The 21,427-nt window shown below is 36.6% G+C and overlaps 2 protein-coding genes across 3 annotated transcripts; one reads left to right on the top strand and one right to left on the bottom strand.

The window, feature by feature from the left end:
• Positions 1-189: 189 nt before the first annotated feature.
• Positions 190-10,920, top strand: abcd3b (ATP-binding cassette, sub-family D (ALD), member 3b). Of its 2 annotated transcripts, none has more exons than XM_079875963.1 (23): positions 190-517; positions 721-757; positions 945-1,043; positions 1,157-1,245; positions 1,591-1,660; positions 2,008-2,105; positions 2,377-2,500; positions 2,614-2,670; positions 4,464-4,606; positions 4,701-4,770; positions 4,860-4,929; positions 5,363-5,460; positions 5,641-5,732; positions 5,879-5,970; positions 6,898-6,967; positions 7,150-7,213; positions 7,313-7,390; positions 7,492-7,557; positions 7,642-7,731; positions 8,616-8,735; positions 9,224-9,328; positions 9,528-9,584; positions 9,710-10,920. In XM_079875963.1, the coding sequence occupies exons 1-23, from the start codon at positions 411-413 to the stop codon at positions 9,785-9,787; spliced, it is 1,974 nt and encodes a 657-aa protein (XP_079732089.1). In that variant the 5' UTR covers positions 190-410; the 3' UTR covers positions 9,788-10,920. The 2 variants fall into 2 exon arrangements, with proteins under 2 accessions (XP_079732089.1, XP_079732090.1); XM_079875964.1 differs by having other exon boundaries at positions 307-517; positions 948-1,043.
• Positions 10,921-11,308: 388 nt separating this feature from the next.
• f3b (coagulation factor III, tissue factor b) lies at positions 11,309-13,966 on the bottom strand. The gene is made up of 6 exons (XM_079875965.1): positions 13,761-13,966; positions 13,356-13,479; positions 12,955-13,145; positions 12,655-12,833; positions 12,374-12,539; positions 11,309-11,447 (listed from the first exon to the last, which is right to left on the bottom strand). Exons 1-6 carry the CDS (start codon positions 13,828-13,830, stop codon positions 11,314-11,316), a joined length of 864 nt encoding a protein of 287 aa, XP_079732091.1. The 5' UTR covers positions 13,831-13,966; the 3' UTR covers positions 11,309-11,313.
• Between the last annotated feature and the right edge of the window lie 7,461 nt (positions 13,967-21,427).

The following is a 21,427-nucleotide window of genomic DNA, read 5'->3' on the forward strand; positions in this document are numbered from 1 at the left end:
CACGAATAAGTCGATTGCATTCTAACTGGAAATGATGGGTGTAATGGTGAAATTAAACTCTATCCTGATTATTGATACATCACACAATAAAGGGGAAAAACGTTTCTAAAACAAAAACCGTACGTACCAAAAATGTAGCAAAAGAAATGACTGCGCCTATGGAGAATGACGTGATTCTGCCGACACCTTGCGGCTGAACGTTTCATTATAGGCTATAGAGCATATCCGTGTTTGTGTGTGCATGTGTGTGTGTGTGATAATTGTAAGGTGTGCGTATGTGTGTTCTTAGGCATGTGTCGACCTATAGAAGCTCTCGGTTAACAGTCGTGCTGTGAAAAAACACACGAGGAAATCCACTGCGTGGGTCCTTCCTTGCCGCCGTCGCTTCCTGATTGGTTTTTACAGTGAACATGGCGGCTGTTAGTAAGCATCTGACAGCCGGCAATTTCTCCATCGCAGGTGCTGTGCTGTTCGCAGTGTACGTAATTAAACAAAGACTATCTTCGGAAACTAATGGGTAAGATCATTGCTTCTTTTGCCTGTTGCCATTTATTTACCCGGTGTCCGATATAACCTCTTCGACATTGAAACATCATTGGCATGGGACGCATTCATTTATTCAGACTCATAACTCATATGCCTCTGAGTTACATTGACATTTAGGTGATTTACTTTAAAGCTTGTTGATTTCTCATGCTTTACCCACGTGTTCATTTATAGAGAGAAAGGGGCATCAAAACCACTGTTGGACAATGATGTAAGTATATTCCTTAGTCTAAATCTAAGTAGTATTCTTTATCTAAGATCGGAGTTTGTTGTGTGTGTGTGTGTGTATGTGTGTGTGTGTGTGTGTGTGTGTGTGTCTATATATATATATATATATATATATATATTTTTTTTTTTTTATTTTTTTTTTTATTTTTTTTTATTTTTTTTTTTCCCAGAAGGATAGAAAGACAGACAAGGCTGCTGTGGACAAGGTTTTCTTCAGGCGCATTTGTCATATCATGAAAATCCTGCTGCCAGAGACCTTTTGCAAAGAGGTAAGTATTTTTTCTATTATGTTTGTATTTTTTGTTTCCACTGGCTGTGTGGTCTAGGTAAAATACTTTTTTATATAGGCTACTGCTGCATTATTGGTTGTTTTCTATCCTAGTCAGGATATTTGCTTCTGATTGCTGCCATGCTCATAGCCAGAACCTACTGCGATGTCTGGGTGATCCGTAATGGGACCATGATTGAGAGGTATGAAAAGTTTTGATCTTTGATCACATTTTCCACATGCCGTATTAGCTGCAAGATCACAATATCCCATTATTTTTTTGTACTTCATAAATTATTCCTTAACATTAGGGGATGTTTTTTGTATATTTATCTCATCTGATCTTGAATAATGATTTTGAACGTTTTTCCTATATTTGTTGTATTTGTAGTCCAGTGCGTTTCTCAGTGGTATGACTACATCTGGGTGCCGTTGCCAGTGGAACATGCCTGATCACTTAAATGCTGTCTGTCCTGTTTTTCTTGTAATGTGTACCGACTACATGCACACACTGACTGTTATTCAATGTGTGTGTGTGTGGTTTGCAGTGCAATTATTGGACGCTCGACAACTGCTTTCAAAAGATACTTGGTCAACTTTATCACAGTCATGCCTTTTGTAAGTGGACTAAACTTTGCACAATTTTAAACTTTGTCCAATTTTAACTGTGTCCAAATTAGCTTGACAAGCCATTATTCATATAAATGGATATGATAATATAATGTTTAATTCAGTATGAAATATTTTTAGGCTATTTTTAATAAAGGGATCATAACATAGATCCTTTGTTCTATAAAATGTTATTTAAATGTAGTTAGCATATAATAAACAGGGTTATTATGCATTTTTTAAAGGTAATGTATTTACATATTCTAGTACCTGTTGTTTTTTCTTTGACTATGTATTTCATACAGATTTATTTAAAAAAAAAAATGTTTTTATGTCTTTTTTGTGTGACTCATCAGATAGCTCTAGTGAATAACTTCTTAAAGCTGGGACTCGACCAACTGAAGCTGTGCTTCAGAGTAAGACTGACCAATCAACTTTACAATGACTACCTGACGTAAGTTATATTCGTCAACTGGTGAATGATGCTTAAATTGAATCCATTTCTGTTCTGTCCGTTTTCTGTTCATATCCATTTTTAGTTAACTCTATTAGCATTTTTTCCCTTATGCAGTCAAATACAGAAAGCATGGTTGTGCCATTCTAAATTCAGTTTCACTTTCCTAAAAAGTAACTTAAGTTTTGGGGAGAGTAACGCAATATTATAAGTGTAAGTCTTCACTAGAAAAGCACTGCTGTATGTTTTACAACACTGTATCTTACAATAGGGGGTTCACATACTATCAGATTGGCAACTTAGACAACCGCATTGCCAACCCAGACCAGCTGATAACCCAAGATGTGGAGAAGTTCTGTAACAGTGTGGTGGACCTCTATTCCAATGTCAGCAAGGTAACACAGAGCAACACTCACTCTGTTACAGCAAAAAAGAACACATTCTTGGTCATTCTGAACCATATATTAAGATGTCTTCAGTTTGAGACTTCTTTTTCTTTTTCCTCCAGCCTCTACTAGACATATTAATCTACATCTGCAAACTCAACACAGCCATTGGTTCTCTTGTAAGTGTCAGTTTTGAATAATTTACCAGCAGTGTTGTGTAAGGTACTTAAAAAAGTAATTAATTACTAGCTAATAATTACATCTTCAACATTATATTAAGCCATATTCGGACGGGATTTTACATGGAGGGGTGGGGTAAAGTAATTATTACCAGGGCTTCTCAGTGATTTTAGTCCCGTCTGAATGTGCCATCTCTGTAATCATTATGGACAATGTCAGTAAAGATTACGGCGAATTTTACCTTCTGGAAAAAGGTCTGGGAAAATTATCTCAGGTAATGCTAATGGCGTCTTAATGCGAATGTCTGTGATTTCTGATGTTGTATTATCCTAACGCTTCTCCTCGTGTGTTTTTTGACCTACCTGAGCTACCGTTTTCACACCAATCTTCAGTTCAGCGTGCTTTCATTTCAATATGGATGGTATTCGATGAGAAAATAAGATTATAAAATGAATAAATAGAGCCAAATAGCAAAAAAAAAAAAACTGCGAAGACGTCCCATTTTAATATCAGTGTCAGGTAAGAGTAAGATGCTTGTCTAGATTTTGCTGCTCACTTATGTGGGTTTATTATAAACAGCCACTTCTATAAACTCTTGAAGTTTACTTAAATAGGGTTTTCAAATAAATAAAAATGAAATCAATAAATAATAACTAGACATACACTCACCTAAAGGATTATTATGAACACCATACTAATACTGTGTTTGACCCCCTTTCACCTTCAGAACTGCCTTAATTCTACGTGGCATTGATTCAACAAGGTGCTGAAAGCATTCTTTAGAAATGTTGCATGTTGTGGCTTCACAAATGCTTTGGTGCATACCTCGGTTGTAACGAGTGGTTATTTCAGTCAAAGTTGCTCTTCTATCAGCTTGAATCAGTCGGCCCATTCTCCTCTGACCTCTAGCATCAACAAGGCATTTTCACCCACAGGACTGCCGCATACTGGATGTTTTTCCCTTTTCACACCATTCTTTGTAAACCCTAGAAATGGTTGTGCGTGAAAATCCCAGTAACTGAGCAGATTGTGAAATACTCAGACCGGCCCGTCTGGCACCAACAACCATGCCACGCTCAAAATTGCTTAAATCACCTTTCTTTCCCATTCTGACATTCAGTTTGGAGTTCAGGAGATTGTCTTGACCAGGACCACACCCCTAAATGCATTGAAGCAACTGCCATGTGATTAGTTGATTAGATAATTGCATTAATGAGAAATTGAACAGGTGTTCCTAATAATCCTTTAGGTGAGTGTATACGTCATATGTGATCCACGTGCGCACAGCACATGACCTTCTGGAATGCCCACGTCTAGAAAACACACACTTAGATTACTGTTCTAATGATTCTCTCTAAAATGTATTGGATTACTTATTTCTATTTATTTCCTAAATCCCATATTAGACTCGACCAAGGATACAAGGATAGACATGAAAATAAAACATCCAAATAAATAATATAAAATTGCATAAATTATTCTTGAACTGACCTAAGTATTTAAAGGAAGAAAGTTACATTTATAGCATACATTTTAACACTAGACGTTAAAATATGATTTTAATTCTGCTATGGTTTTATGCACAATTTGTCTATAGTCTTTACAGTATTTCATGCTATTATAACAGAAGTAACTGCAATTAAATTGCAGAAAAATTAAGAGTAATCCCTTACTTTATTTTTAAATTACGGTAATTAATTACTTAGCCGGTAAACAGTGTTAGGTGTAATTCGTTACTAATTTAGTGCCTCAGTCCCCACGATGTTTGAAGCATCTCCCTGCTCTTCTCTAGGGCCCTGCTTGTTTGCTGAGCTATCTGTTGTTCTCCGGTCTGATCCTGACCAGACTGCGGAGGCCGATCGGCAAGATGACCATAACCGAGCAGAAGTATGAGGGGGAGTACAGATATGTCAACTCTCGTCTCATCACTAACAGGTATGTATCCATGGGCCTCCATCTGTTTGTCTGGCTGTTTGTCTCCTGAGGTATTTTTTGAAGAAAAACGCATGATTTCTCCATATTATTTCAGTGAGGAGATCGCGTTCTACAACGGCAACAGGAGAGAAAAGCAAACCATTATTGGATCCTTTCAGAAACTGGTGAGGAAAATAAAAATAGCTTTGATATCCGTTATCTAATCCATACACATTGTTAGTGAATCTTTCAATCAGACTTCTTGTTTATTTAGGTGGACCACTTGAATCGCTTCATACACTTTCGTTTCTCAATGGGTGTCGTGGACAGCATCATAGCCAAATGTAAGCAGAAATAGTCTACTACTGAAGATGGCAGCAGAATCCAAATTAAACTTCAACAAGGTCAATATGGTTTCAAAGTCAGCATGGATCAAATTTGGCCCTTTGAACTGTTTAATGCATGTTTCAGATCTTATTGTGAGCAATTCATTTGTTCAAATAATTTCTTTCTAAACCTCAATCCAAATGTAATTGATGTAGTATATGATAGTCATATCAAAGTCAAATTCAGGTCTGGATCCATTTTTTTCTTTTTGAAAATGTTTCACGTGGAAATATGTCACATTATGAAAGTAAAATAGGCTGAAAATGGCAATGCTGACGTTAAAAGTAGACTTACCTAGAGTATTTTGAATACAGGCCCTAGTATGAAAGGATAATTGAGATAAATTTACAGAATCTTTCATGGGAGACACATTTTCTGATGATTCTCTAGACATAGCCATGGTGGTGGGTTACCTGGTTATCAGTCGGTCGTTCCTGGACCTCACAAACCAACGGCATCTGAACAGCTCATACGCTGAGCGACTGGAAGTGAGTATGAATGAACACAGACAAAGAAATCCAGATAATATATTGCTTGTAATTACTGACCTTTGATTTCTCCAGATTTAATTGTCTTTGGAAATTTGCTTTATTGGGTCAATAAGGATTTCCTTAGATAAATGTTTGCACAGAAGATAGAAGTTCTTCTGTGTTTGTTTTCCGCTGCAGGACTACTACCAGAGTGGGCGGATGTTAATAAGTTTGGCACAGGCCCTGGGAAGGATCGTCCTGGCAGGCAGAGAGATGACCAGACTGTCCGGGTGAGTGCTCTGCCTCCAGTACATTCATTCATTGCTTGGTCCTCATGCCATCCATCATCTCTACACTTGCCAGTGCTCACTTACCGTCTGTCTTTAATCTGCTCGAGTATATGTGTGTTTATCTGGAATCTGAATCCTTTTATTAGGTTCACTGCACGAATCACAGAAATTCAGGATGTCCTTAAGGAGCTGAATTCAGGCAGATATGAACGGACCATGATTACACAGCAAATCAAAGGTCTGGGTCATTGTGCGTTGTGTTTTTTGTTTTGTTTTTAAGCATTTTATGAATTTGTGACATAGAGATGTCTCAATGAATTGTAAACTAATAATACCGGTCAAATGCTAATTTGCAGTAAAATGCTCACCAAGGCTGCATTTATTTGATCAAAAATAGAGTAAAACAGTAATATTGTGAAATATTATTAAAATTGAAAATTTCTATTTTGACATTTTAAAATGTAATTTATTCCTGTGATGCAAAGCTGAATTTTCAGCATCATTACTCCGGTCTTCAGTGTCACGTGATCCTTCAGAAATCATTCTAATAAGCTGATTTGATGCTCAAAAAACATTAATTATTATTATCAATGTTGAAAACAGGATTTTCAGGATTCTTTCATGAATATTTCATTTATTTGAAATATAATATTTTGTAACATTATAAATGTCTTTACTGTAACTTTTGAGCAATTGAATGCATCCTTGCTGAATAAAAGTATGTAAGATTTTTTACTTTTAATTTAAGATAACCCCCCCCCCCCCCCCCAAAAAAAAATATATCTTACTGACCCCAATAATGTTACAAAAGCTTTCTATTTCAGATAAATGCTGTTCTTTTGAACTTTCTATTCATCAAAGAATCCTGAAACTGAACTGTTTTCAACATTGATAATGAAATTAACCCTTTTTTTTAGCAGCAAATCATCATATTAGAATGATTTCTGAAAGATCATGTGACACTGAAGACTGCACTTAAAATAATTTTTAATTGTAATAATATTTCACAATATTATTGGGGGTGTTTTTTATTTTTAATCAAATAAATGCAGCCTTGGTGTGTGTGTGTGTGTATATATATATATATATATATATATATATATATATATATATATATATAAGCTTGAATTTTATATATATAAATATATATTCAAAAAATTGACAGATGCAGCAGTAGAGAAAATCCCTCTTATCCCTGGGAGAGGTGAAATCATCATCGCAGACAACATTATCAAGTAAGTTATGTACAAACTAAACAAAACATCAGTCAAGCCATCATAGTTAGCTACTTAGCATTTATGCATTTGTGTAATCCTCAGTACCAAATACCTATTTGTTTATTTTTCTGAATGTAGACGTCGTGTCTGACCAGCGTATCATTAGTGTTTCAAGTTGAGCTGTATCCTTTTATCCACAGGTTTGAACACATACCTTTAGCGACGCCCAATGGAGACATTCTCATCCGTGACTTGTCTTTTGAGGTTACTCCTCCATAAATAAAATGTTTTTTAGTCTAAATTTGTATAACAGGGTTTTGCAATCTGGTTTTGGTAATTACCATCTTCCCTCCTTACATTAAGGTGTCATCTGGGACAAATGTGTTGGTCTGTGGGCCCAACGGCTGTGGGAAAAGTTCCCTCTTCAGGGTGCTGGGAGAGGTCAGAGCTGTTCTTCAGCAGAATTATGTGTCTTTAGAAACCTCAGTGTTTTTTTTGCTGTTGTTGTTGTTAACTTTCATAGTCTTTCTTTGCTTCCCAAGCTGTGGCCTTTGTATGGAGGACAGCTCACAAAACCAGAGAGAGGGAAGCTCTTCTATGTTCCTCAGGTGGGCATTTTCATGCCAGCAGGTTAAATGTGAAAATGTTCTCCTATATATTTTCCAGGTTCATTTGTTTGTATTTTTCTTCAGAGGCCCTACATGACACTGGGTTCCCTCAGAGATCAGGTGATTTATCCTGACACACATGAAGACCAAAAGAAGAAAGGAACATCTGATCGGGTGAGTTTTAGAATTAAATGGACAGCAAAATTAGATGTTATGTGATAAAGGGATAGTTCACCCAAAAATGAAAATTCTGTCATTATTCATTGTTCAAAATCCATAAGACTTTTGTTTATCTTCAAAACACAAATAAAGATATATTTTATGAAATCAAAGAGATTTCTGTCCCTCCACTGAAGGTCCACTCCATCAAAAATCAGTTGTTGATCAGTTGTTTATATATTAAATCAATTCATCATATAAAACGATCGTGTCTTCATAAGACTTAAACTGCTCGATTCATATAGACTACTTTTGTGATCTCCTTATTAACTTTTTGTAGTGTAAAAAGTTTTGGAGTAATAGACTTTCAATGGAGGGAGAGAAATCTCCCAGATTACATTTAATTAAAAATATCTTCATTTGTGTTTTGAAAATGAACAAAAGACTTACGGGTTTAGAGTTTAGATTTTTGGGTGAACTATCACTTTAAAACGTACTTAACGTACTTAAAAATGAAAGTTCTGTCATTATTTATTCACCCACATGTTGATTGAAGCTCCAAAAAGTACAGAAAGCAGCATAAAATGTGTGCATGAAACTTGTATTTTAAGTTTGCTTCTCAAACAACGCTATCATATGAATTCAGAAAGACTTAGAATATAGTGCAAAAATCATATAGACTATTTTTATGATGTTCTTTTTGGAGCTTGACCGTCAACTTTCGTTTTATGAAACAGAACAATGAATTTGGACAGTCTGCTAAATGTCTTGAAAAAAGGTTTTGAGTGAATAAATATTGAGGAAAATTGTAATTATTGGGTGAACTGTTCCTTTAAGTAATGTGCTTGAATAGTAAACTATAGTGTTACTGTTATTATATGTTGTGTAATTGTGGTCAGGTGCTTAAGGAATATCTGGACAATGTCCAGCTGGGACATATCCTGGACCGAGAAGGCAGCTGGGAGAGTGTGCAGGACTGGATGGATGTCCTCAGTGGCGGAGAAAAGCAGAGGATGGCTGTAAGCTCTAATTCTTGCATTATCTATTTTTTAAAATCGGCATGAAATGGAAGTTGCCATAGTCATTTCTCTTTTCTTCCTTATTGTGACGTATATTCAAGTGAAATGGCTTTTCGAACACAAAAAAAATGTTGGGCGGGACTTGATTTTTGTCCATCAGGAATAGATTGGGTGGTTGTGGTTTGCTATTGCTCTTATGTCACGTGAGTGACAGGTTGTCCCACCCTCACGCCAGTAAACACATCATCAGAGAAGAGAAGAGATGATATGTTGCTGCAAGAGGGAGGGGAAGTTATTTTGATTAAAGATTATGAGGACACATGCATAATAAAAAAAATCTGTATCATGTTGACTTTAAACCTGAAACTTCACTCTCTTTAGGGTGAGACAAAGACAGATATTAATGTGGCCTGTATAAGATCAGAAAAGCCCAAATGTTCATATCTTAAGGAACCTCATGAGGAACTTAACTCTATGTTGAATTGCAGATGGCTCGTCTGTTCTACCACAAGCCCCAGTTTGCTATTCTGGATGAGTGCACCAGTGCTGTAAGCGTTGATGTGGAGGACTTCATCTACAGCCACTGTCGAAAGGTAGTCAGGTGTCATCTTCTTATTCACAATGAATGCAAAAAGGTGGGGGTGGGGAGTTATGTACAGTGGGCCAGCAAGTGGTCACCCCACCATGCAGAATTGAGGAAGTCAGGAATGTATTTGTCGCTCCTGTGGGAGTTTGCTTCAGGAACATTCTGTCTCCCTGAGCTCAGCTGGAATCATCTGTTTTCTCCTTTAGGTTGGCATCACACTGTTCACAGTCTCCCATAGGAAATCACTATGGAAGCACCACGAGGTACAATCTTGTCTTTCAGTTTTCTTATGAATACTGCCAACTTTATGATGAAAGTACTAAAATAAAGTCAAACTGAAAAAGTAATGTGGGGTGAAGTCTTAACTCATTGTTTCTCTTTTCTACAGTATTACTTGCAGATGGATGGAAGAGGAAACTACGAGTTTAAATCCATCACAAAGGAAACGGTGGAGTTTGGATCATAATAATAACATTGGGCCTTATTCATGAGCAAATCCTTGCATAAATCATTCACAAAGTTTTTTCAGGTAAATTATTGCTTGTGAAAATTTCTGCAAGAATGGTTTTACGCAGATATTTGCTCTGCTCGTGTTATGAGTGGATCTGAAGCAATATTCTGCAGTTCTCTTTATATTATAAGATGTTAAATATAACTGCTTTTCTTCGTCTGAGGGAAAGGATTGTAACTCTGTGGATAAAGATCTCTCAGGGAGAGGTTATCTGTGAGAAGGAATAAAACTGGGTTTGATATCCTTTTAAAAATCAAGCATTTGTAATATAAAAGTAGTGATATTTGTTGTTGGTACTTGATTTATGTTTGGAAATAACACTGTTGCATGCCACTGGTACAATAATGAGTTCATCATAACACCATGGAAACTTGTATTTAAGTGTAATGAGCTGTCTTTCTGAATTTTATTTTATGGAAAATTAATTTTAAGATATAATGAAGCTTAATAATTATGTTCGAGAACCTAATGGATATTTATACATGTGTATACATAGTGCCTTACAGACATGTTTTACTGAATTACAAAACATACAATGTAATTGGTGTGATTATTTAAAAAGAAACCTGGAATTAATTTGAATCCCACATTGTTTTGTACAAGTTTGTTTTGTTGTGGTTTTATACTTTTTGGTTTTGACATTCACATACGCACAATTGCTTGCATTTCACTTTGTTTCTTGTTTTAAGTCAGTCATTAATAGAAAGACAAAACTTTTCTCATCCTTACTGTAGCTGACCACAAGGGTGAGCTACTGAGACGAGAATGCAAGAATATTAAGTGTCTGTTCCATTTACTTGGCAGTGTTGCACAAGCTTTCCTTGTCATTTGGAAGTTTTGTTTACACAAAAAAAAAAACCTTTTTAATTCTCAAATTGTGTTTCACAATCGGAACAAGTTTTTTTTGTAGTTAATGGGGATTTTTTTTAACAAAATGGAAAAGAAAAAAGGAATCACTGCCCCGAAAGAGCATATGCTGCTCCATTCTTCCTCATTTTTGATTGTGCAACTCCTTTTGCACAAGTCATTACACAGCATAACTCAATGATGCCACTAAATCCTGGAGTTTAGTTTTGCTACCTCCTTATAAAAAAAGAAATAAAAACTTATAAAATGAATAATTTATTTAAAGTTCCAAGTATCAATTAACATTTAAAAAAATATTTTAAGCACATTAAATATTTTACCTCTAGATATAAATCTATATATACACACACACACACACACACACAGCAGCTAATACCCATGTATTTCTAAAGAAAACAATAAATATGGCAGTTTAATAAACTAATACACTGTTCTATTCGTTCATAAAAATAAGATAAAAGCAAGTCTGATATGTATAACATATCATGTAGCGTTAGTGTTTCATAGAAACCAGTCCAGTGCTACGCACACAACGGTCCCTCCCAGCACAAAAATGGTTACAGTCCAGCCGTGCGTCCCGTTCATGGCTTGATCAGCAGAAATGGTGGATTCCTCTAGACTATGGTTTCCTTGGCTATCATTTTTTGTCTTTGTGCTCGTTTACAGCACACCACAATCAGAACTATTACAGCAATTACAAACGCCAGTATAATGAGCGCTCCTCCTCCAATCACAGCAGGTTCATACTCTATGAAGAAAGACAAAAAGAGGAAATTTATTCATTGTATTATTACAACAGAGTCTATAATTTGTTTTAATGAATCATAGTGGAAAGCTTAGCAATATGACCATTTTAAATGCCAATCTGACACAGAATTTAAGTTATTGCTCAAATCCAGTTCATGTAAAGGTTCTGTGCTAGTTTGTATAAAGGTTCATTGATAAATAAGTGTCCACGTTAAAGAAAAGGAAAAAAATCTTTTAAAACTGTATTTGTTTAACGTGCAAAGTTCATAGAAATCAACTATTTGTATTGTTAGTTTCAATGGTTTGGATTTTTTTTAAATACCATTTTCAACAAAACTTTCAATTTAATGACTTTATAAAAAAATAAATAATAATAATAATAATAATAATAATAAATGCATATATATATATATATATATATATACACACACTTTTTATTTTTTTAAATCTAATCATGAATTCATAATTTTTTTTAATGAATTAATAGATAAACACATCATCAACCTTGAATTATTGTGTTTGGAAAGTCCAGGTTTGGAAAAAATCTTTTTTTTATTATTTTTTTTATTTAATGAATTTAAGAAATATATAGATTTTATATCCCAATAGTCCCAATATTTAATTTAGTCCCACCCAACTAGATGAAGTCAGTTGAGCACAGCAGTCTTTCCCTGGTCAGTTTGTGAGTAATGGCAGAGTGCATCACCCTCCCTCCTCTGGAAGCTGACCCTGAGCTGGCCTCTTCATGCTTAACAACCTTCCTGTTTTCCAAAACACAGGAATTCTAGACAACTAAATCTTTGAGCAAAACTTGAATCATTTAGAATACGTGGATGCCCCTTTGTCGCCTTCCTCTGTCTCTCAAATGAATGCAACATCCCCGTAAATGTCAGTAAGGCATAATTGTGAAGTCTTGTTAAAACTTACCCTCAAAAATGGTCTTGTGCTCCTGTGGCGAGCACTTGGGGAGGCTCCACTCTCCGAGCATCTTGTCTCCTTTACGGGAAGGGATATATGCAGCCACGCTGAAGCAGTAACTCTGACCCTCTTCTAGCCGAAAATCTGCTCTGCTCTCATCCACAATTCGAATTTTCTGTAAACAAACAAGACAATGTGAGAACTGCAAAGTCGGAGGGCATTTAAATAAGAAACGCATGGCATGAAATCTTTTAATTGTATCTCTGGCTGGTAAACGTGCTGACACTCACTTTTCCCGTGCTTCCAGCCTTGTTGTGCGTAATCTGGTACTTGAGATTTTTCTTAAAGATGTCACGGATGTTCAGAGATTTGCCATTTTTGTACAGAGCTGTGATGGGGTCGTGTATGATCAGCACAATCGTTTTGTCCTCACTCATCGTCAACGTGAACTTAGGTCTTCCAATTAAAGCTACAGGAACAGATCAAAATTATTAGAACAACTGCTTTAAATCAATATTTGTTGAATTTCGATGAATGAAGTAATATTTTTGAACTCTAGCATATTCTGGAATGCATGGTGGGACACTCACTGTCATTATAAGGGCAGAATGTCTTCGACCTGGTGAATGGAGGCTCCACATGGTCAGAAGTCATCCCCGGCAGGGACTCTGAGAGCACTTCAGCCGTATAAACCCCCTTTATTTCTAATTCATTGGTCAGGTCGCACTCGGTCTCAGTGGTTTTGATGCAGTTAGGGTTTGTATTTTTGTCCTTACCAACTCTGAAGAGGAAAAAACATGTTGGTTAGGATCACATGCCATAAGGTTTCAATCATGTGTACACATTGTTATTATTTTGGGTTGAATGTTGATCACAAAATAATTGATAATTATATCAAAATAATTGTAATAATCAACAAAATTAATATGAACAATACAGAGAAACACCAAAGCAAAGTCATGCTGGTTAAATAAGATATTTGTGTACTTGCCTTGAGAAATCAACTGTATATGTGTAATTGACAGGTTTAGGTCCCCATGATAGGATTGTTTTGAAATTGTAAGATGACCACGACACATTTTTGGCTTTGGGAAGCTTGCCCACTTGCACTGATGCTAAATGAGACAAAGGACATCAGTCAGAACAATACATCATGAAACATCATTCAGCTTTCTCTGGTTTCCATTACAACCAAACCTTGAGATACAACAAAACCACTCATCTGAAGTTCACAGATATAGGCTAGAATACTGCGCCATATATGCTGTACTGTACAATACTATACTACAGACTGCCATACTAGTAAACAGTACAAATAAACAGTTTATTGTATTCGTTTACAGTTGTTGAGGTTTTTTTTTATTTTATAAACATCCATAAAAACCAAATTTCTTACCTGGGGATCCGTTTACGAGAGTAAGCCAGGCAAGAAAAAGTGCCGAAAATATTACAGTCATGCTCTCCATCGTTAGTGATAGCAATTTAGGCGTAAAATATTGAATCCAATGTATCCCTCCGAGGAGCGTTGTTCAATCAATTCTTCCACTAATGAGCCGTTTTTATAGTGTGTGAGTGCTCTCAGCTCTGGCGCTGCGTGCTGCCAGCCACAGAGGAGACTCGTCATGAGTCACGAATGTAGCCCCGCCCCTTTCTTAACTTTGGGGTTTTGTCACTGGCTGGGCATCCATCGTAATGCGGGCCTTATAACCATATATGGTTATCCGGGGACCGGTTTCATGAAGATAATCCAAAATCCAAGCACGTATTTTAGAACTTTTGACAAACGCTAATAGACGTCTGAATGTAGGCTAGTTTTTTGCTATATCATCAGGTAATTTAGTCATTGCACATTTCTGTGTTGTTTTAACGGCTTTTAGTCTGTGCTGTGCAGGTGAATTAAGATTACAATCTTAATTCAGTTTAGCTGTGTTTAGCTAACAATCACCCAAACAGATTTATTTGAAATGTATTTTCAGTTGTAGTCTAATATAAATCATATAAATAAATGAATAAATGTGATTCTTAATAGTATGATCTGACTGTGAAGTGAAAATACTTTGTATATTAGGCCTATTTATAGATCTGCACAATGCAAAGAATAATTTCCCCCCATAAGCAGGTCTTCTCAAAAAGGCTTTTCTTTTTAGTGAGAAGTTCCACTCGTGTGTGCCATCCAGGGAAGATACAGTCTTAAGTAACTCTGTGGCAAAGAACATCATACCAACTGAGAAAGATTTGTAAGTAACCAAAGTTCTGTTGGCCTTGGCTTGTTCATGTGCCTCTCTGACTTCAGGTTATCACATAGCCTATGTTTATGAGAAAACAACTTCTAGTCAACCCCAATAAATATTTGATTTTGTGTCAACCCTGTTACTTGAATTTACAAGACCAAGGACAAAATATTTGCTGGCGGCCCCTTTCTTCCCTCATAAGCTGCTTAGACGGACTGCCCGACTGCTGGAAACCTGTACCTTCTTTACTGATCAAAATCCCAAATAAATTTTACTAACCTTCTTTTCAAAACATTTCCTTTTCAAGTTTACTGTAGGTAAGGAGATAAAAATGCAGCAAAACTGCCCTATTTGATGGATTTTTTTTTGTGTATAATTTGTCAGATCTTAAACATTTATCAACTCTGTTAATTCACTCATGTGTATTAAAGGAGAACTCCGGTCAATTTTAACATTGAGCTCATTTTTTTGTAAATTTGGAGTGCTGTCAGTACAGAGAACAACGACAAAAATCGGTGTTGCCTACAGGAAGACAGGAAGAAAATACAGGTATGTGCGTTGGCTGAAATAACATCACTTTTATTAATATCTTTCACATCTACTGCAGTCAGATTCACCCGCGTTCACTCTAAAGGAATCACTCACATGGCTGGGCACTTGTAATGACACATCAAGGATGTTAAGAGGCTAAAAGCAGGTTTAAAACTTGCCCCATTGAAGTCAACAGGGTGCAAATTTTAAAAAGAGGATAACACGGTGTAGGCAACACCGATTTTTGTCGTTGTTCTCTGTATTGACAGCACTCCAAATTTACAAAAAAATGAGCTCAATGTTAAAATTGACCGGAGTTCTCCTTTAAGGGAAAGATTAGCAAACAATTAATTTATCCTTCAGAGGAAATAGATGGCGGATGATGAGATCATTTCTGGCTACAGCAAAGAGCTTTATAAACCTCTGCTTCTTAATCTTAATAAGACAGGCTTTATGCCTAAAATGAGAAAATACTGCTATTGTCTAACTTCTTGTCATACATGCTCACATGTGCAAAATAGTGGTCTATTCAGCACAAAGGGTTTAGAAGCAAACCAATATGGCATTTCTTACTGATCATTTCACTCTGTGATAATGTATATCACTGATTAAAGTTGGCATGAAATGGAAGAAGGATCCTATTTTCCAAGTGAAACTCTCTTGTAGCTCAAACAGTAGAGCATTGGCGCTTGCAATGCTAAGGTAATGGGTTTGATTCCCAGGGAAAGTAAGAACTGATAAGAATGTAACTTGCGATATAAGTTGCTTTTGGATAAAAGCGTCTGCCAAATGCATAAATGTAAATGAAATGGCTTCTAGAACAGGAAAACACTTGATGGGGACGGGGCTTGATTGATTGGATGATAATGGTTTGTTATTGTTTGATGTCATGTGAGTGACAGGTTGTCCCGCCCTCGCGCCGGTAAACGCATCATCAGAGAAGAGATGGCACTGAAGGGAGGTGAAGTTATTTTGATTAAAGATTAAAAGGGCTCATGAATTTTACAAAAATAATGATGTACATGGATAAATCATTTATAATAAACACTGCAATATTTCATAAATTGTCAATTCTAATTACATAGTGACTTTAACCTCTGATTATTATGAGGCTGCTAAGATGAACTCACTGCTAAGGATACTCAGGATTGGTTTAATAGTTTATATTGAAAGGTTACGTTCGGTGACCTGAATTCAAGTGTTTAGAGCAGAATGTGCATTTGCAATGTCACTTTGTTTATTTAGTGGTAAACATCTGAAATACTTCAAACTGTTTGAGTAATATTGGAATTTGCATCCTGTGACTGTTTAATTCATATTTAAGTGGAAGTCCAGTCATGCATGCAGCGTGACATGTAGCATGAGATTGAGGTAACCTAGTTTACAGTCAGGCACCGAGACATTGGTCAGACAGTCTAAATAGCGTGGGATAAACTTTCATGAAGTAATCCCATAATTTGAGATGATAAATGATTGTAAATCAGATTTGGGGCTGAACATGGCAAATAATGGGCTTAATATTGGTGAACTAAAGCCAGGAAATGTAACAATACACAAACTGAAGTTAACATTTTCCGCCAGTTGACATCATCAAACTCAACAAGCTTTCAGTTTCATTACTGTAAATTTGTCACTGCAATGACTCTGCTAGAAAATAGCTATCTCGCCACATGCGTGATCAAGGTTTTTTTTGAATGATTCTGTGCTTTTCCTCAGTTACTTAATTGTTGCATCAAGAAATCTAATAAAAGTCGGTTTTTTTGTAAACTGGAAGTGGTTGGTGATGCAAAATATCTCATGTTTATACTTAAAGGTCATTTTTATATGTAATTTTCTTGAATCTAAACTTGTACTTGGTACTAAGAGGTAAAGGATGACTCTGAGGTGGTCGTTGTTTGGTAGCATATGAATATGAACCTACCTTGCTGATTAATCATTGATATAATATGATTTCAATGGAATAGATAGGAACTATGTTGCCAGAATGAGGCAACTATGGCGGATGTCTGTTACACTGTTTGCATAATGGAAATAGCAGTTCCTTTTAATAGGGTGCTTTACAATTTGTCTGATACCACATTAAAAAGGAACTGGAGGCAATAATCAAACTGATCTAAAACAGCATCAAAACGAAAGAAAATAATTATGAAATTCAACTGTGATGTCAGAGGGCACTGTGGTGAAACATCGCTTCTGACTGGTTGGATGGGTCAGACGCTAAAACGAACAACAATCAGTCTGAAAAAATAATGTTTGCAAAAAAATACTGTAATTCCCTCATGATTGTACTGGATTCTTGTTTTTACAGCTGCTACTAATAGCAGACTTATTTTGGACTCTCTCTAAAGCAATATTTATGTCCAAAATGTTTCTTCGCGTGAGAGATTTCGGCAGTCTATTTTTAATGCCCTTAAAATCATCATAATTACTTTAAATACTTCATACTAATTTGGATCATTTTTATGACCAATTGATGAGTTGAATGGTTTCAATCTATTTACATCTACATTACATTTACATTACATATATATAACATAATAAGATTTTACTTAAATACTTAAAGGTTTAGGTTGAGAGTACAATAAGCAAGACATCTTCAAAATCTGTATTTGAAAATTCATTCAAACAGTTTTTCCGTTCCTGGAGACGCAATAATGTACAAGTGTGGCAGACGTGTGGCGTACAATTTCCATGACTTTACCCTCCTCAAAGTATGGTCTCAATTATTTGTAAGGAGTAAGAATACCAGCCTCCATGGGCCGTCTGAATTCCATTTATGGTCATGAGCCTTATATGGAACTCTTAAGAGTGTGACGTGCTTCTACAACAGTGTCGCCTGCAGTTTGAATCAACATCAGCATATCTACAGTATAGATGCGAGTGTTTCATACCACACTGCTTAGATCCAACAGATTTATACTAAAGCAAGGGCTTGAGACACATCTATTGTTTTTTTGTTTTTTTTCGAGACCACAACCACCCAAAACACCCAATGCCCTATCAAACATTCAGAACACCCTAGCAACTGCATATGCAACACAGTGAAGAGTTTTCCAGACTCAAGTACCACTTGTATATTTTTTCAGAATTATGGAAAAATATACTGCGTGGTATATCTTTTTACTGTTAAAACAGAGGAGAACCACTTCTCGAAAAGGCCAGTGTTACGTCACATCCAGAGTTTACCCGAAGTCTTGTGACAAAACTGAAGCCTTTTGGGGGGGAAATATTGTGCTCTGATGAGATTAAAGGTAAAGCCTTTGGCAGGACAGCAAAAATGGCCCAAACTCAGGTTTAACAAATGAGTCTTTCATTGTGCAGAAAGAGAACGTTCTTGAATAAACATAGAAATGAAACATTTTAGTGTGTTAGAATTTGGAGTTTTGCCAGCAACTGGCTGTGAAAAATGCATGTGGGGGAGTTCATTCTGAGAGCAATACATATTTCAGAAAATTCTTAAGGTACTTTCTACTTTACAGCTGTGTTTAATTTGCATATCAGAATTAGTAATAAAGAGTACAATAATCTAGAAAGAACACAAAGGTCAACACAGTAACACCCAGGTCAATGTGTATAGGGTGTTTGCAAAGTTCTGAAGGTAGCCATATATTTTAAGGCTTATTCTTGAGGGAATAATGTGTCAAAATATGTCAGTGTCACTTGACTAACACCTACTTGGTAACTTGTCACAATCAGAGAAGTGTCTTCAGAATGTATTTAATAAAGCCTGTGGTGATGACAGGTCAAATGAAGGTCTGACTAAATGCTATATTTAGAAAGCTGTAAGTTCCTGAACCCTCCACTGCTTGTTCTTCCGCTGTGTCCTTTTGACTGCCTCAGGAGGTTGAGCCACAAAGTCTACTCCTATACTGACTAAAAAATTAGATTTCTATTGTGTCATTTCACGCAGAGTTTGTCTCAACAGACGGCTCACATGACAGCTCAATAGAACATTCTCAGACACACACCCCCCCACTCCACTCCCAATCCCACCCCAGGAGACAGGCCTGCTAAACACTCTATGTAGAGGAATTTAACAGTGGAGGGAGGACATTTCTCCAGAAATCCCAGATGTCTCCCAGACTCCAACAAGTCGGCCTATTATCCAGTATAAACACGCTATCATCGCTCACACAAGTATAATGATCAGGCTAAAGGATCTCCATCCCTGGTTCAGACCATTGTTACAGGTTGAGTAGTCATATAGTGACTGTAGAAAGTCTCCATTTAGGATAACAGGAAACAGGGAACACGTGCCCAGAGCATTAGTTCAAATTCAGAGACAGTGAGCGGTTGCCTGTCCTCTTCTGGCTCCAGGATATTACTGATTATTCCTGTCAACAGTACCATTCTGTTCTCAGTTTTCCTCTGGTTATGGATACAGCCGGCTGGTGAGTGTCTCTCTACGTCATTTAGCAGTCCATTGCATGATAAAACGTGGTAAGAGTCTTTACGGTTTTGTGCCATTCAGAATTGAATTGAGAATGCCTTTAAATTCCAAATCGAGCAAAAAGCTAAATTCCAGTTTGCTTGAAGCAAACTGAATGCGGCACTGTAATTAAGATAAATGGATGGAAGTATAATGGAAAGACTGAAAGATGGATGGATGGAGGAATGGATGCATGATGGAAAGACTGAAAGATGGATGGAGATGAATGGATGGATGGATGAATAGAAAGACTGAAAGATGGATGGATGGAGAAATGGAGTAATGGAGAAATGGGTGGTTGGTTGGATGGATGGTGGAAAGACTGAAAGACGGACGGACGGACGGACGGACGGACGGACGGACGGACAGATAGATAGATAGATAGATAGATAGATAGATAGATAGATAGATAGATAGATAGATAGATAGAACTTTCTGGTAAAACTCTCTGCCAATGGGCACTAAGGAGTCTTAAAATCAATCCTTGCAGAAAATGAATTCTTTTTTTTTTTTATCATTCTCTACAAATACTTACTGGCATTATCAACAATAATTCAGCTCCACACCCTTCTTGATTACAGTTTTTCTCGATTGCTTAAACACATTTCTTGAAACTATGCCTCGTATTGTCAAGACTGTAAACACAAATCCGTAACGTCTCACCCAATTCCCCAAACATCCTATTTTCAGTTCAAAATGAAGCTCTACACTCAAACCCATTCACTCTTGCTGAAAAACCAAACTTTGCCCTTAGACATCACACACTACAACATAGTCTTACACACTGGTGCAATAAATTCAAAACAACATTTCCAAAACTGGTAAGTTGTGTTGCTTGTGGTCCACACCACACCACACCACACCACACAAACCTTTTCACATGATGAACACAAAAGACACAACCAATGGATACATTGGCACATTTTTATTCATTCATGTACTACACAGTACAACACACACACCTAGCCAGGCAGCGCGGGTAAAATCCACTTGCATGCCTGTTCCCCGCTGTCTTGCATCAACTGAAATATTTGGCAAGCTTCTTCCATTTCATCATCTCTGTGTAGAAAAATAGAAGTACTGATTACTGTAACGGTAACATCCTTTTTTAAAAATGGAAGCATTCAGAAAACTATTTGTATGTGAGGCAATTTGATGCATTTCTTTTTATTACAGTAGTATAGGGCAACAGCTACAGTACATGTATGTGTCGTAACAGCACAGTGTACTGCACTCAAAAGTTACAGTAGAGAGCAGTCTGAAGTACATACTGTACCTGTTTTTCTCCCGGAAGGCTCTTATGATCGAGGCGACGGTGAAGCGACTCAAATTTGGCCTTACTCGTAGCCCAGCCTCCCTCATGGTCATACCTAGGGCAACTAGAGTGGCACGAATTTCATCCGAGACTTGTCTTCCTTGCCCTTCACCTTCCTTTTAGTTCAAAAGCCTGGTTGTAGTGTTTAAGCAATCAAGAAAAACTGTAAAAATCTCACATTTTTCTAGCACATTTTGTTCATCCATGTAATGTGTGGTTCCAGAAACCCTCCAACAAATTGGAAATGAAAATACACTGATTTGAGTTAAAAATTTGGGAAACTCTTTTCATTTATATTTAGCATGCAACTTTTTGTAGGACTGTATGTCCTGGCTAGATTGATAAAAACAATTATACAAAATATTGCAGTCTAAGAAAGTCCCTTTCTGAGTTTCCCATGCTCTCATGTGGATCGATCCCACCCCTGCAGGCTGGGAATCATTCCCATTTTACTAACGCTATGATCCATTCACTCGAGGGACTGTTCTTTTAATAGGAAAGGAACATGCAAGGGTAAAGAAAACTTTGCCTTTTCACTTGATTTTTCTGTATTATCT

The sequence above is a fragment of the Squalius cephalus genome, assembly GCF_949319135.1.
Source record: "Squalius cephalus genome assembly, chromosome: 7".
Taxonomy (NCBI): Eukaryota; Metazoa; Chordata; class Actinopteri; order Cypriniformes; family Leuciscidae; genus Squalius; species Squalius cephalus.